This window comes from Hevea brasiliensis, chromosome 10 (assembly GCF_030052815.1).
Source record: "Hevea brasiliensis isolate MT/VB/25A 57/8 chromosome 10, ASM3005281v1, whole genome shotgun sequence".
Taxonomy (NCBI): Eukaryota; Viridiplantae; Streptophyta; class Magnoliopsida; order Malpighiales; family Euphorbiaceae; genus Hevea; species Hevea brasiliensis.
Window position 1 is genome coordinate 93,918,484 of NC_079502.1, and position 14,968 is coordinate 93,933,451.

At 30.3% G+C, this 14,968-nt stretch overlaps 1 protein-coding gene and 1 pseudogene across 4 annotated transcripts; both read left to right on the forward strand.

Moving 5' to 3' along the window:
- The first annotated feature begins 1,570 nt into the window (after positions 1-1,570).
- Positions 1,571-7,712, forward strand: LOC110651277 (casein kinase II subunit alpha-2-like; annotated as a pseudogene).
- Positions 7,713-11,430: 3,718 nt separating this feature from the next.
- LOC110651278 (acyl-CoA-binding domain-containing protein 3) lies at positions 11,431-13,638 on the forward strand. Of its 4 annotated transcripts, none has more exons than XR_009151823.1 (4): positions 11,431-12,331; positions 12,648-12,753; positions 12,862-13,104; positions 13,308-13,638. XR_009151823.1 is itself a non-coding variant. In XM_058154446.1 (4 exons), the coding sequence occupies exons 1-4, from the start codon at positions 11,559-11,561 to the stop codon at positions 13,315-13,317; spliced, it is 990 nt and encodes a 329-aa protein (XP_058010429.1). In that variant the 5' UTR covers positions 11,431-11,558; the 3' UTR covers positions 13,318-13,638. The 4 variants fall into 4 exon arrangements, 2 of the variants coding, with proteins under 2 accessions (XP_058010429.1, XP_058010428.1); XR_009151824.1 differs by having other exon boundaries at positions 13,334-13,638; XM_058154446.1 differs by having other exon boundaries at positions 12,862-12,962.
- The last annotated feature ends 1,330 nt before the right edge of the window (positions 13,639-14,968 follow it).

Consider the following 14,968-nt stretch of genomic DNA (forward strand, 5'->3'; position numbering starts at 1 on the left):
TGAATGCAGTTGAATATTAAACCTGAGAGCGACTATTAATCAAAAGATATCAAATTACTTCCAAGAGATAGAAAAATCATTACACATGAATATGAGATCGGACGGAGCTATGATCAAACACCGAATGGAACTTTAAAATATTAGAATTGCAAATATTTGACACTGACTTGAACTTTTAAGGTCGGAATTATTATTAGATCGGATAAAAACCTTAACTTCATTTTAAGGAATATATGGGCAATTCGAGCGAGAAGCCCGATCACAATATTAGTCAAATGAAATTATGTAATATTTGTACATAGAGAGATCAGATAACAACAGCAGGCAAGATTGGATGGTCTGGAGACCCAATATTGGCTCGAACTCATCTGATAAAGACCAAGAGATCGGAAAGCAATCTAACTTGAGCGTGAGATTAATTTGTTCCAGGGACAGGCGATTAGTAAGTTCGGAAAAGCGACCTGTGATTAGGACATCGGTCGAGAACGGATAATAAAGTTTCAATTTTAAAAGATCCTTGCCTTCAAAGGTTGGCTAAAATATGGTGTCTACAATTTTACTATTATTTTAATAATATATATATATTATATAAAAAAAAGAAAAATAAAATATGAATCTAGATGCAAATTATTAATGAAATAAAACTTCATTCAATTTGAAAATAGAATTAAAGGTATTTTAGTAATTTTTACTAATTTAAACGGAAAATTAACGGTGATTCTAATGGTATGGACTAATTTATAGGTTTATTAAAATGTCAATGACTAAATTACTTGACTTTAAAACCACTATAATTAAGTTATAGGTTTAACCAAATTTTATGAATTAAATTGCTAATAAAATAAAATTTTGAGACTAAATTACTTTTAGATTGAAAATATAGTTAAGGACATTTTAATCATTTTTTGTTAGAATTAATGATAATTTAACTATAATTCTAATAATAAAAACTAATTTGTATGTTTATTAAAATGTTAATAACTAAATTATAAATTTAAATAAATCGTAAGGATTAAATTATAATTTATCTATTCTTTTTTTTTTTCTTGCATGTATTGTGGAGATATGAGCATTCGGTTAATCAAATTAAATTTTTAACTAATTAAATTATTAATCAATTCTAAAAATATTAATTAAACTGAATTGAAATTGAAAAAAAATTAAAATTAATCGAAACTGAAAATAGATTATAATTAAATTAATTAAAAAATAAAAAAATTATTTTATATTATTAATTATTTAATAAAATATTAATAAAAATATATTTATAATTTTTTATTTATAAAAAGATAATAAATATAATTTAATATTATAAGATAATAAATATTAGTTAAAAATTATTATAAAATTATAAAATAATAATTATAAATAATATATTATTAATAAAATATATTAATTAATAAAAATTCAATTATTTTGATTAATGTGGTTATTAAATTAAAAATAATTAAATTAATAATAAAAATTAATATTATTAAATAAAAATTAAATTAAATTAAATTTATTCTTATTAAAATAATTAAATTTTATGAGTTCGGTTAATTACTCGACCCTATCCGAGTGATGCACGCCCTAGAGTCGTGTTAGTTGCACATGGATAGAGATGTGCAAAACTCAGCTGCACTTCATCGTTTGCTGCTAGTGTGCGCTATCATTGCTTTGCGTGCGCCGGTTGCGCACAAGCCAAACCTGCGCACCCTCACCATCCCACCTCTCCTCCTAATCCAATAGCCAACCACGCTCCCACTATCTTCCTCGACAACAACGCACTCCAGATTGATAAGATCATCGCCACCACTGATCCTATCGTCGAGATCTCGGTTTCTGGTTCCGATTCGGATCGGCGATCCATGTCGAAAGCACGAGTTTTTGCCGACGTAAACGTCCTGCGTCCTAAGGAGTACTGGGATTACGAGTCTCTCACTGTTCAATGGGGGTAATTTTTTTTTTATTAATTTAAACCCTAATCTAATTGTTTGTTTCTTTATCTGTTCACTTTTTTGATGTTTGTCTTTGTGATTGGGGATTGTTTGGATGATACAATGTGTAGAAATAGGGAATTTTTTTTTTTGGTATGGACACTTTGGGGTTTATTAATGTTCTACTGTGCTGAGGTGGTTGATTTGGTTGTGATTAGTTTCTCTTTTATTTATGGGTTTAAGAACATGCCAAACATGTGGTTTGAATGCGTAGTTTATTTTTTATGTTGTTTAATTCGACTGGAATGGGAATAAGAGATTGTAAGGCAACTATTTCCAGAATTGAATTTTTAGCTCCTCTATGATCTCAGTGAGCGTAATGATTGATCACATGGAACTAGAGGGAATGGATGAAGTTTGTTGCTTTCTGCTGGTATGATTGTGGAAACAAGCCTTGTGTTTGATTGGGAAAGATTTTGATTAGAGTTTGCAAGTCCTGGGATTAGTGAGATTTATCTGCACAATTAGGATTTGATGTGCACAGGATAAAATGGAATCCAAAGTTGAATTACTTTTTGCATGCTAACTAGATAATAGACTTTTCTTTGGCTCAGATACCACTGTCAAATATGGGACCAATGATCAATTGTCTCAACTGTTCGGCGCTTCTCCTGATGTTTGATGTCTTATTGTTTTCTGGCTGTAAAATTGAATTACTTAGCTTGGAGTAAAAAAAATTGCAGACAATTAAAGAAAGATTTTTTTTTTTTTCCTTCTCTCTGATAAATGACAAAACCTAGCTTTCAGAAGGCAAAAACTCATTTAGAAAGACAAGAAATTTTTGGTCGCCTCATCTTCTTCTTGATGATTCACAAACACCTTACACCCAAATGGTGAAATTTTCATCTAGCAAACAGAATGTTGAGAGATTCTTTTGGCATGAATTTTCGTAAAATGTCTGTACCCAAGAAAAGAATGAAAGGAAGAGCATTGTGAGAATAATCAACTTTTTTTTTTTATCTGAATTTTTATTAATTTGGGTTGCGTTATTATCAACATGACTTGCACTGGCATATTGAATGAGCTATTTAATTGGGGCTCACTGTCCTCTTCCTACAACCCCTCTGACTCCACTTAGGCTAGGCTCTGTTTGGATGGGGTGAGGGAAGGGTAATTAATGGAAGGATAAGGGAGGGTAAGGAAGGGGAACGGTGGAGAGGGTTACAATAAAAAAAATCACATGTTTGGAAAGAGGTGAATTAATTGAAAGGTAAGGAAAGGTAATATATATTTTTCATGTTTGGAAAGAGGTGAAAGAAGGATAAATAATTATTAGAAGTACAAAAATACTATTTTTTATTAGATAATTTATTAAATGGTAAACTCATTATAATAAATTTTAAATTTGTAAATAATAATGGTCCACTATAAATAAATCATAAAATTAATAGATCAAAACAATAATGCGCAAATCTAACAAAGATTAAATAAAAAATGGATTATTTAGAAAAAAAAATGATAATTGAAGTATAATAATTGAAGCAAACTATTGAAAGAACAAATAAAAAAATAATAATTGAAGTACAATAATTGCAGCAAATTATTTAAAAATAAATGATTGAAAGAAGAGAAATTATGTATGGCCACAGGTTTATTTTTATTGTGTATAATTGGATTTTTAATAAAAAATTAAGGATACAATAGAAAAATAGGAAATAAAGTAATTTTCAGCTCTCACCTCCCCCTGCTTACATCCCAATTTGGGGTGTAAGAAAAATTGGGATTTGAGGGATAAGGGAGGGTAAGCCTTACCCTTATCCTTTACTAACTCACCTATTCCCAAAGGGTATAATAGTTACTTACCCCTCGTTACCCTTATTTATCCTTTCCTCAACCTCACCCAAACAGAGCATTAACAGGATTGTAGCCTAAATCCCCTTATAGACCAAGCCTTTACTTCTGGGCTGCTCCTTTGGAGCCAAGAGAAAAGAAGTTATATTTTAAGGGTATTTGAGAACTGATATGGGCTTGTTTGGTTATTAGTGAGGAGTGGCTTAAATTGAATGAAGATTCTGGAATCTGGATACATTGTGGAAGCTAAAATTTTTTGCCTGATGCATAAAATTCAATCTAGCAGTAAATTGATGTAATGTGGAATACAGATATCATGTGATGTAGAATGCAAGAGTGCTACTACTTTTAAATTATAACTCCTTTCTTGGCATTTAGTTCCATTCGTGCATTATGTCATTGGCTTCACAATCACATCTTTTTCAATATATCTAGCTGTGCTTTTCATCTTCATTTTGTCCTTGCAATATTTTTCTTTAGCCTAAAATTGTGGATATTGTAGTTACCTTTGTTTCATATGATACATGTGAGATCTGTTCCTTATATTTTTCTTTGTTTTTCCCCCTTAATATTTTCTTAACCTTTATGTTCCATTCAGTGACCAAGATCATTATGAAGTTGTTCGTAAAGTTGGAAGGGGAAAGTATAGTGAGGTTTTTGAAGGCATAAATGTGAATAGCAATGAGCGGTGCATAATCAAGATTCTTAAACCCGTTAAGAAAAAGAAGGTTACTTTTAATGTTTCCCTTGCAGCATATGAGTTATTTTATGCTCATTGTCTGTTACAAGAATTTTGTTACCGCATAGCAGTGGTGATTCTTTGATCTTTCTGCAGATCAAGAGGGAAATAAAAATACTTCAGAATCTATGTGGTGGCCCAAATATAGTCAAGCTTCTTGACATTGTTAGAGATCAGCACTCAAAAACTCCTAGCCTGATATTTGAATATGTCAACAGTACAGACTTCAAAGTTTTGTACCCCACGCTCACTGATTATGACATACGCTACTACATATATGAGCTTCTCAAGGTAATTATGTGAAAGAACCCTCTCTCTTTCACTCTCTCTAATACATGTATACACAAGTCATCGGTCTTGTTAATATGACTGAGTTGTTGATATAATTATATTACATATTTGAGTAATCACAATGACCTGGCCTCTTATCAACGTCTCATTTATTAGAACCATTTGTTTTAGTTCCACCATTCATTATTTGAGTTTTCACATTTTTTCATTTTTCTTTTTATTCTTTTTTCATTGAGGGTGTGGCCTCCATTGTGCTTTACCCCAGATACAGAAGGCGTTTTAGATTATGAGCTGCAAAGATAATTGATGTGGTATGGCAGTAACATGAAAGTTTATGAATTAATAATCTTTGTAATGCAGGCATTGGACTACTGCCATTCACAAGGAATAATGCATAGAGATGTCAAGCCTCACAATGTAATGATTGACCATGAGTTGCGAAAACTTCGCTTGATAGATTGGGGTCTTGCCGAATTTTACCATCCTGGCAAGGAATATAATGTTCGGGTGGCATCAAGGTAGTGCTATAGAACATGGAGACTTTAGATTATTTAAAAACACCTCTGCTTCTTTACCTTCTCATTTTTGTGATTTACTTTCAATCCTGGAAATTTAAGACTAGTTATAGTTGCCTGCTACTGGTAGTAAGAAGACAAACTGTGGAGCATTAAAGTCAAAAGGTTTTACTTGCTCAAGTTTGGGAGAAATTGTGATAGTTGCCTGCTGCTGGTAGTAAGCAGACAAACTGTGGAGCATTAAAGTCAAAAGGTTTTACTTGCTCAAGTTTGGGAGAAATTATGATGATATTTGTTCCTGAATAATCTGTCAAAGTTTTTATTTTTTATTTTTATATTGATCTTTTATCTCAATCATATGGAATTTCAAAAAGTGCAGTCAGTCTCTCAGGATTCTGCAATTTGATATTCTGAAATTTTAAGAGATAAATGGGCATTTGAAGATTTTCTAAGGATGGCCAATTTCAATATTATTTTTATAATACATTACTTAATGATAATATAGTTATATCCTTGTGGCAAGATTGATTTTTCTTTCACTTTTTCTCAGATACTTTAAGGGACCTGAGCTTCTAGTTGATTTACAAGACTATGATTATTCTTTGGACATGTGGAGCCTTGGTTGCATGTTTGCAGGAATGGTAAGCATACATGTAGTGCCTTCGTGAGCTCCTTTCTAATGCTGATTGTGCCTATACTTGATCCTAAATTTCATGAGCTCCTTTCTATTGCTTTCTAATGCTGATTGTGCCTGTACTTGATGCCAGATATTTAGGAAAGAACCATTCTTTTATGGCCATGACAACCATGATCAACTTGTCAAAATTGCGAAGGTAATGCTGATTCCTGTGGTTGGAGGGGAAACATTAGTTGCATCAAAATTATGTAAATGAATTGATTCCACATGACCACTGTCTGATTTTAATGTAATCTTCAGGTAATTGGAACTGATGAGTTAAATGCATACCTGAATAAATATCACTTGGAGCTTGATCCTCAGTTAGATGCACTTGTTGGGAGGTTTGTTAAGCCTGATTTTCTTCTCTAACATGATTATGCATTTTCTTAGATAGTGTTGCAATTTAAATTATACCGATTACTATTTTAAGTCCCTTTAGTAAATCTCTAGAGTATAGCCAGAGAACTTTTGTCCACATGAATTAATATGTCGTTTTGTACTGCTGCAGGCATAGCAGGAAGCCCTGGTCCAAATTTATTAATGCAGACAATCAGCATCTGGTTTCTCCTGAGGTTTCTTATCTTACGCCCATTCAATATGTAGCTTGTAGGTTTTTTTTCGCCTGGCATCAGTAGCCTTAATAAGGTTTTTATTCTTATGTGGTATCTTCTCACATGCAGGCCATTGATTTTCTTGATAAGCTCCTTCGGTATGATCATCAGGACAGGCTAACTGCAAGAGAAGCAATGGTAATTCCTTTTGGGCATGTCACTTAGTGTGTTTACCTTCTCTTTTTTGTAAAGTGGATGGATTGGTAGATCAGGAACAATGATTGCGTGTAGCACCCTCCCATCCTTGACCTTTAATGGTCAGCATGATAGGAAGAGGAGAGATGTTCATTATATCTTGCACACAAAATGGCTTAACAACCCACGCCTGCCATAGCGCAAGTAAAATGCCTAGTGGGCATCAGGAAATTTCCAGGGGCTAGCTGTAGGAGATTGGAGGGAATCTTCTATTTAAAACTATTCCTCTTGATCATTGACCTTATAATGAGTAAACATATGCTATGCTAATTTATGTCTCAAATGATTGAGTAACTACTTACCTCTGGTTGCAGTTCTTCGTTTTGCTTCGTCTTTCAAGTAAAGTGACCTTTCTAGTAATGTGACCTTATCTGCGTTTTGAGATACTTAGCACAATCTGTGATCTGTATTCCTTCTTGGCTAACATTTCATGGGTAACAAAAGCTACTGTTTGTGGTGGTGCAGGCACATCCATATTTTTCACAAGTGAGGGCTGCAGAAAGTAGCAGAATGAGAACATAGTAGCTGCAGGTTGATGTACTGTGCGCATGGGGTCTGTCAGCAGACCGAGGCCGTTACATGCGGGGGATGTATCATCCTAATGATTATCTAGTCTACAGAACAATTGTGGCTGCCTTTTATTCATTGCTGGCAGTTAAAGATTGTGTATGGGTTTTTTACTACAATGGTCATTGTGTCACTTGTCTGGGAGAGAATATAATGATATATTTTCGTGACTTGCAAATTTTATGAGAATTTACCATATTTGTGATAAAATCCCTTGATGTATGCGTTTCACATGCTGCATATATATTTAGCAGTGGACAGTGGTTTTTATAGGACTAACCACTTGCTTTGTATAAAATACCAAATTTTCAGTTGATTTAGTTTGAATTATTAGACTGCAACAAATCGAGCCTCTAGAGGTTTTTTTTTTTCCTTGTTAATATTGTTGTTATTGCTGAATATAATATATGCTTTCAACGAGTTACAAGTTTAGTATTTGTCCTTTGCATGCAGCTGTTACGTTTTTTTGGATTAATTGTTAAAAAAATCTTGAGGTTTGTCAATTTTTTGCAATTAAATTTTGAAGTTTGAATAATGGCTAATTAAATCTTCACATTTGATTGGTATTGATATTAATGGGCAACTGATTCGGTGGAATAACTTTTTTTTGTTTTTCAGTTGTGTGGTTCATCTTGGAATGGTTGGGATAAAGAGCTAGTGACTAATTTGCTTTGGCAAAGATGTGCTCTTAAGGAGAAAATTGCAGAGTTGGAGGAGATTAATAAAAAAAATATTGAGAAATGAATGCAATTTAGTGAAAAATATGATCATAATGATATACTAATTAATGAATTGAATAGTAAAGTTAAAGTGTTGACAAAGAAAAAAAAAAAATAGTTTGTTTGAAAAAAGAATTAAAGAATTAACTGTGTAAAAGAGAAAGAATTTGATTTGTTTTATTTTGTCATGTTTTTAATATTGTATTATATATTATGCATATGTATAATAATAATAAACAAACTTTGTTAATGTTGACTTGAATATGTAGTTTAATTAGAATATAATAGGGTAACTGTATTTACAGAACAAAATTTGACTTGTAATTTCTGATTTATTAAAATATACTAAAGATTTATTAATGGTCGAGTCAATTTGAGATTTTATTAGTAATTATGTCAACTTTCAAAGTTTAATAGCAAAAATTGGCAAATTTCATGGTTTTGTTGGCAATTAACCCTAATATGAGATTTTTGATGAGGCTAATGTTGGCCTTAGTATGTAGTTTGATTATAACAGGATAGGCTAATTGTATTGCAAAATAGAATTTTGCTTGTAATTTCTGATTTGTTAAAGTATATTAATGATTTATTGAAGATCAAGTCAATTTGAAATATTAATTAAATATGAGGGTTTAATTGATAATTATGTCAATTTCAGAATTTAATTGTAAAAATTACTAAATTTATTATTATTTTTTTATTTTTATAATTAATCATAATTTAGAATTTTTTATGTGACTTATTCAGTGATGATATAGCAATTGATGTGAAACTCCTATTAAGTATACTAATAGTTTTTTGACAGTTGAGTCAATTTAAAATATCAATCAAATATAAATATTTAATTAATAATTATGTAAACTTTATAATTTAATTATAAAAATAATAAATTTTAGAATTTTTTTTGCAATTAATTTTTTATAAATATATTTAATTTTACTTTTACTTTGTATATGATAATTATTTGCTTAATTTTTAATATAAAAATAAATTCAATTAAATAATTAAACTACATCAACATGACACTTTATTTTACTATAACAACTTTAAATCGCTTATTATTAATATTATGTCAAATATTATATAACTATTACATATGTTTTCAATTAACTTTTGTCATTGACGATAATTTATTGAAGATATGATTGCGTATATTCCAAATTAGTTGATGAGTCCTTTTAGTTATGATTTTATTATGTTGAGTAGAAGGTTCACTAAAATTTTTAAAGAAATATTTTTATTTTTATTTTAAATAATTTTATTTTTTAATTTCATCAATAATATGATCCTTCAATTAAAAATTATGAATTATTCAAAATTAAAAAAAAAAGATAATATAGAATTAAAATATCAAAAATGCCTTTTCATACATGAAGAAAAAAAGAGAGAAGAAAAAAAAAAAAATTGTCTGCTACTCTTCAACCCTACCCATTCCCCTGTGTTGAACCACCAACCCCTCTCCCCCATCGCAACCCACAGCCATGAATCCTTCATCCAAACCCAATTCTAGAAGCTTGATTTATGGGTCTGATTCTTTAATCTTAGTTGCATGGCTTTGAAAAACTTAGGGATTATTTAGTAGGCAATTGCAAAAGTAAGAATTCAGGTTCAATCTTCATTTAATTTTAAATAATATATTTTTAATCACTGAATTAAATTAAATAAATTAAATATTTATGATAATTTTTATGGATAAGTTTTAATAATTATCTCTGAATTTATATGGTTGTAATATTATAGTTCTTCAACTTTAAAGTATAACATAAAACGCCCTAAACTTTTAAATTTTGCATAATAAAATCTCTCTGACTTCCAATTACAAATTTTCCAGTCAGATACTAATGTGAACAAATCTAGCGTGGCGTTTAGTCAGTACTTTTCTTTCCTTTTTTTATGCAAAGTGTAAAATTATTTTCTCTGCGCAAGAAAAATTATTTTATCTACAAAGAATAAAAGGATTCAATTTACACATGACTTAAGAGAGAAAAGAGAAATGATGATTAAGCGTTACGTTGGAACTATCCAGGTCAATATCTGACTGAAAAATTGATAATTAGAGGTTAGATGTATTTTATTGTATAAAATTTAAAAGATAAAAGAGTTTTATATTATATTTTTAAATTAAAAGACTATAATATTACGACCATATAAATTTAAGAATAATTATTAAAATTTATCTCAATTTTTATTCATCTTGCATGCAATGTCAGGGACTGAGGTGATGGTTGGTAATAGGAAGAAGGTAGCTAGAGAAAGCATTTTGGAAAGACTAAACACCAAGAAATGTAGCACCCAAAATTTCCAGTGTTATTATTTATTTCCATTAGTTTGTGTCATCTCATATAACTAACCAATTTTGTCTAATTATTCATGCTGCCAGCTGTACTGATGTTAATTATTCACATTTGAATGGACAATGCACCAACATTTTTCACATTTATTGGTGGCAAGTATAATTTTCCCTTTGAATTTTTTTTCAATATTTATAATCTATTATACTTTTAAAAAAAATTAATAATCCTGTAAATTTTATTTGATAATATAATTCACAAACTCTATATAATAAGCTTGATAGTAAAAAATCTTCTTTTAAAAAAAAGCTTATAAGTAAAAAAAAAAAAACCTAAACTTTTTAAGTCAATCAAATTTCTACAATTATTTAAAAGAAATAAAAAAAGTACACAGCTGATACACTCGGTATTTAATATGTCTATATTTTCTAAGCTGTTATTTCCTAAGCAAACAATATTTATAATTGTAGCAAAAATTTTAAATTATATATTATAGTTAAATTTTAAATCGTGTATCTTAAAAAATTAAAATATAAAATTTAAATTAATAAATTATTTTTTTAATCAAATAAACTTTCAAAGAATGGAATATAATTTATCATCAATTTTTTCAAATTCAATTTAATTTCTTTTGTTACACTGTCACAATTAAATAAAATTTGATTATAATACAGATAATTTAAAATTTTGACTACAGCGTGATTATCCTAATTTATTTATTTTATTTTATTTTTAATCTAATGTTTAAATATAAATTTTACTCTAATACTGAATTTATCTCTTAAATGGATTGTGACGAGTAAGTCTTATTTAACTAAAATTCAATTATAATATACCCAATTTAAAATTAAAAAATAAGTACAATGTGATTACCCTAATTTATTTATTTAATTTTATTTTATTTTTATTATAATGTTTAAATATAAATTCTATTCTGAATTTGTCTCTTTGACGGATTGTAACGGGTAAGTTTGGACCGTTGGATCTCCGCACAATCAACCCGGTGGTGAGGTGAGAGTCCTTATCAGCTTTTAAAAACCTCGCTTCAAAAGCGTTTCTGCCCTGCAATATATGACCGACACATTACTTGGCAACAGGAAAATTTCTCCACTAGAATATCCCTTGCTTCCTCTGCAAATTCCTCCTCGTCGTCGTCTTCGTCTTCTTCTGATATACAAACTATGCTCTTGGCCATGGAGTTTTTGCTTGATTTCATTTTAACTGCTGCTTTTTCTTTTCTCTGCTCTTTCTTTCTCTCTAAGCTCCTCTCCGGAGCAACACCTGATGATCATGGACATGATTTTAAAAGGAGAATTGTCCATGTGCATGACCCTGACCATGACCTTAGTTTCCTAGCGGAGTCTAATGATTTCGCTTGGGAGAAGGAAAGGAAACTTGGGCTTGTTTCGGAAATTCTCGGAGTTGATGAATTAAGCGAATCAGTAGAGAATAAACTTGCTCAACGAGAATTTTCCTGCAAATGTGTCGGGTCGTGTAACTCACTTGAAGATGCAAAAACTTCTAATAATCAACTCCCCAAAGAAGAAATTGAGATTATTGATTATTTAACAGAGGAAGGTAGTGAAGATGGTGCTGCATGCAAATGCGAGTATTACCCGATTGATAAAAGTCAAAAGAGAGAGATCGAGATGGAATTGATAAACGAGGAATTGGGTGTGGACGAGGGTGAAGTTAATTGTGGGATTGGTGGTACAAAGGAGGGGTTGCTTGATGAGGAGGAGGATGATGATTGGGAAGGAGTAGAAGGAAGCGAGTTGGAGAGGCTTTTTGGTGCTGCTGTGGCGTATGTTGGTTCTATAGATAATGTTGATAATATATCGAGTCTTAGCACTGATTTGAAGCTGAAGTTTTATGGACTTTACCAGGTTGCAATTGAAGGACCTTGCCATGTGCCCCAACCCATGCCATTGAAGTTCTCTGCTCGCTCAAAGTGGTACTAATGAACTCCTCCATCTTTTAAGCCTTTTAATTTTTATTGCAGAGGTCTCAATTTTTATTTCTGCGAGTTTTTGGTAACTTTAGTGTATTTCCCAATTGAGATATTGACTTCTTTTAAGTTGATTTAAACTATCAAAATTATGAACAATAATGGAAAATTTAATTGTATGCCATTGAATATTATGCAAAAATTGATTGAAGGTGAGATTATTGAATTTGAAATTAAATTACCCTTTCCTTCTTGGATATAGCTTGATTAAATTTTTGACGGTTTCTTTCTTCAATTGATTGATGAATGGATCTTGTTCTAGGAATGCGTGGCAACAACTTGGGAACATGAGCCCTGAGGTGGCTATGGAGCAGTATATCAACCTCCTTTCAAGAAACTTTCCTGGATGGATGAAAGATGATTTTGGGGTAATTAGTTCTTACAGGATATCCCTTTTTAATTTCTAGTCTCATCGTTCATTGGTTTCAACAATGTAAGAATACAAAGATTACATCTTTTGCCCTTTTTTGTTACAGGAAGATGGTAAGCAGGGATTTGCAGATAATGAAGCAACAAGGAACCTAGCTTCTGATTTAAGGCCATCTCAAGGACATCAAAAAGGGGTTCTAGTTGAGAGGTAATCTCTAAATGAGTTATCTAACAATGACTTTAGTCTGTTGTTCATTACAAAGTTTTACTTCACACCTATAATGTGGAAAAATAGGAAAACGAAAAAAGGCTTGTGGCATCTTATCATTGGCTCGGATGAAGGTTTAAATGTGAGCCCACATTCTCAATTTTGTTATTCTCCGCATAGCACGCACACTATTATTATTATTGTTTTTCTAATGAATGCAATATTACGCTTAGTAATAAATTAGAAATATAATTTTCTAGTAAGTGCAACGTTGCACTCATTAGAACTTGTTCCTTCCCACTTGATCTACTTGCACAAAATAATTATGCTCTGTTCTGAATCCAGAACTAAGTGATCGTGTTTGTGCCTAGTGCCAAATGTTATAATCACCCAGGACCCTTGCAGCTTCCAACTGCTGATGAGGAGACCAGTCATAGCGTAATATTCTATGCCAGTGAAGAATTAACCATGTGAAATGTATGAGTAAATACATTTCCTCCTCATTCTTGACTCTTGTAAATTAGTGGTTAAAGAGCATAAGATTTCTGGTTTATATTTTGTTTCCTTGGAAAAGGAAAGAAAAGGTCTCTTTGTAGAGCTGCCTGACTTAGTAATTTTCATTAAGTTGGGTTTGTATTGATGAAGCATTATTATATATGTAAATATTACTTGTGGAGATGAGCATTAATTCTTTTCTTCCCACTCCTTCCCAACTACAACCACACAGTGCATGGGTATCGAGTGCCCTAACTTTCAAGCAAGAAACATAGTCAGACGTTCTATTGGTGTGCGATCTCCAGCCTACCTAATTCCTTTCTGTTAGGTAACACATCGGTGCAATTACTTGCAATTTACAAGAGCTACATTAACCCTAATACTTTGCCAAAAAAAAAAAACCTTAATACTCCATTTGTCCCACCATCACCATGTATTTTGAAAAATATAGTTAAAATAATAAATTTTGTTAAGTTTTTTTTTAATATATTATTCATTTATATTGTTTCATTAAAAATTAAATAATTTATATTACTAAATTATTCTTGAAATTAATGAATTATATTTTTTTAAAGCATATCAAATACGGATATATTAGTAAGTAAATAAATTAATATTTAAAATAGGATAACAAAAAAAAAACTCTATACTTTTCAAATTTTTATAATTTTATCTTACATTATAAAAATTACTAATTAAACCATAAACATTTTAATCTTTATTAATTATATCCCACTATTAAGAAAACTGTTATCTTATCAACGAAAACGCCATGTAAGCGCTACATAAAAATGTAACTTGAATAATTTATAGTACTTCTCATGTTAACATATTGAAATAATATGTTCTTGCCCTAAAATGCATGTTCTCAATCTCTTCAAATTTCCTAATCTCATATGCTCGTTTCGTATTTTAATATTAAAAAACTGTTTAAGTGCATGCTTGTCAATTATATATTAATGTAAAATACTTAAATTGAATTAAATATACTTTTTTTTCTTTTTATCTAAATGTATGCCTTTTTTCTTTTATGTTGACTGCAACTAAATCATATTTATATGATACTTATATGGTATCTTACATAGCGTCTCTATTAGTGAGATAACAGTTTTCTTAATAGTATGATAGAATTGGTGATTAAGGGTTAAAAAATTTAAGGCTTAATTGGTAATTTTCATAATATATGGTAGAATTGTAAAAATTTGAAAAGTATATTTTTTTTAGCAATTATCTCTTTTTAAATAGAGACAAATAAAAAAAAAGAAGAAAATATATTTTTGTGAATTGGGTAGAGGATTATTCATCTATAACTCTGTGACTAAAGATTCTTAGTTTGCCTTATTTTTTTTTTACTAATTTTGCGTTTGTTAATAACTCTACAATTAAGGAGTCCAAGTTCTTAACGAAATTAATTTTTGGGAATAATTTATTTTCTATTGTTTAATAGTGATGTTAAAAGGCACTTGAACATTATTTTTTAATGTTTGAAATATATCAAAAATAATATTTTA

What these genes read in the sequence shown, in the direction of transcription:
- LOC110651278 (XM_058154445.1), top strand. Translation starts at nt 11,559, where the DNA reads ATGCTCTTGGCCATGGAGTTTTTGCTTGATTTCATTTTAACTGCTGCT. An exon ending in TTCTCTGCTCGCTCAAAGTG is followed by an intron (nt 12,332 to 12,647) that starts GTACTAATGAAC and finishes ATCTTGTTCTAG; the next exon opens with GAATGCGTGGCAACAACTTG. An exon ending in GGATGAAAGATGATTTTGGG is followed by an intron (nt 12,754 to 12,861) that starts GTAATTAGTTCT and finishes TTTTTGTTACAG; the next exon opens with GAAGATGGTAAGCAGGGATT.